Genomic DNA, 1,546 nt, shown 5'->3' with positions numbered 1-1,546 from the left:
ATATACATGTGTGCATCTTGCATGTATTTTTTCTCCTGTGTTTCCTGCCGTGCGTCTGGCAGAGTTGTTACCGGACTTATAAGCGAGCGCGCTTCAGTGTTTTAACCCCAAACCGAACGCTGGATTTTTATTTTTAATTTTATCCTTTGCTCTTTTCCACTCTCACAATCCTCCAGACGTGGCATGACTGCTATCTGGCATCTAGACAGGTGAATAGTTTACCTTCCTTTTTTCCCCTTTTCTCGATCACAACTTTTTTCCTCTTTCGTTAACATTGGGGATAAAAAAAAACAGTGAACCTTTTTTTAAAGATGTCAAAGCCAGCTGATCACATCAAGAGACCCATGAACGCGTTCATGGTCTGGTCCCGGGGCCAGAGGAGGAAAATGGCACAGGAGAATCCCAAAATGCACAATTCGGAGATCAGCAAACGGCTGGGTGCCGAGTGGAAGCTGCTGTCAGAGTCTGAGAAGAGACCTTACATCGATGAGGCCAAGAGACTGAGGGCTCAGCACATGAAGGAGCACCCCGACTACAAGTACAGACCCCGGCGTAAGCCCAAGAACCTGCTCAAGAAGGACAGGTACGTTTTCCCTTTGCCTTACCTCGGGGACACCGATCACTTGAAGGGACTTCCACTTTCGGCGGACTCTCTTTTGGGCGCCTCGGACAAATCCAGAGCGTTTCTCCCTCCGACGTCCAGTCCTTACTCCTTCCTAGACCCGAGTCAGTTCAGCTCCAGCGCCATCCAGAAGATGACAGAGATGCCCCACGCGTTGAGTACCAGCACTTTGCCGTACGCGTCCTCGTTGGGATACCAGAACGGCGCGTTCGGCACCCTTGGGTGTCCCAGTCAGCACACCCACACCCACCCGTCGCCCACAAACCCGGGTTATGTCGTCCCGTGTAACTGCACAGCCTGGTCAACGTCAAGTTTACAGCCCCCGGTGGCCTACATACTTTTTCCAGGTATGACCAAGACTGGGATAGACCCGTATTCATCCGCACATGCCGCTGCCATGTAACCCTCCAGACTCTCCCCCCCTCCCCTCCTCCCTTCCTCTCTTTTTAATTCACTTGAATACTGAAATGCATGTAAATATATTATGGACAGCGCGCCCTGTTAAAAAAGGCATGAACAGTATTAACTGCCTTGGACTTGTTATGGCAAAAAAAAAGAGAGAAAAAACACAAAACAAACTTTTCCAGAAACCCAACAAGTTCCTGAGCTGAGCAGAGGAGCTTTGGTGTAAAGGACGGTGTCCTGTGAACTGTAAGAAATGTAAATGTTATAACGTTTATGGCAACCAGAAAAAGGAGGCCTTTAACTTTATTTATTGTGTACATTTCAATGCTGATATGCTGATTTGTGTTGATTATTGATAGGCTACTCTTATTTTGAAAAAAATTTGGCTTGCACAATTAGCATTGTTATTTCCTGTATAGGCCTCAGTAGTCTACATTTTGGCACTCGTAATTTTATGATGTTATAGGGTCAAAATCAGGACCTATAGGCTGGATTATATACGGGTCATATTGTTTATAT

At 46.6% G+C, this 1,546-nt stretch overlaps 1 protein-coding gene across 1 annotated transcript; it reads left to right on the top strand.

Annotated features, from left to right (window-relative positions):
* Positions 1-299: 299 nt before the first annotated feature.
* Positions 300-1,025, top strand: sox14 (SRY-box transcription factor 14). Its single transcript, XM_062423791.1, has one exon. The coding sequence runs from the start codon at positions 312-314 to the stop codon at positions 1,023-1,025; it is 714 nt and encodes a 237-aa protein (XP_062279775.1). The 5' UTR covers positions 300-311.
* Positions 1,026-1,546: the final 521 nt, after the last annotated feature.

Source organism: Scomber scombrus, chromosome 8 (genome assembly GCF_963691925.1).
Source record: "Scomber scombrus chromosome 8, fScoSco1.1, whole genome shotgun sequence".
NCBI classification, from domain to species: Eukaryota; Metazoa; Chordata; class Actinopteri; order Scombriformes; family Scombridae; genus Scomber; species Scomber scombrus.
The sequence above is the reverse complement of the archived record's forward strand: the minus strand, read 5'-3'. Positions and strand labels throughout refer to the sequence as shown.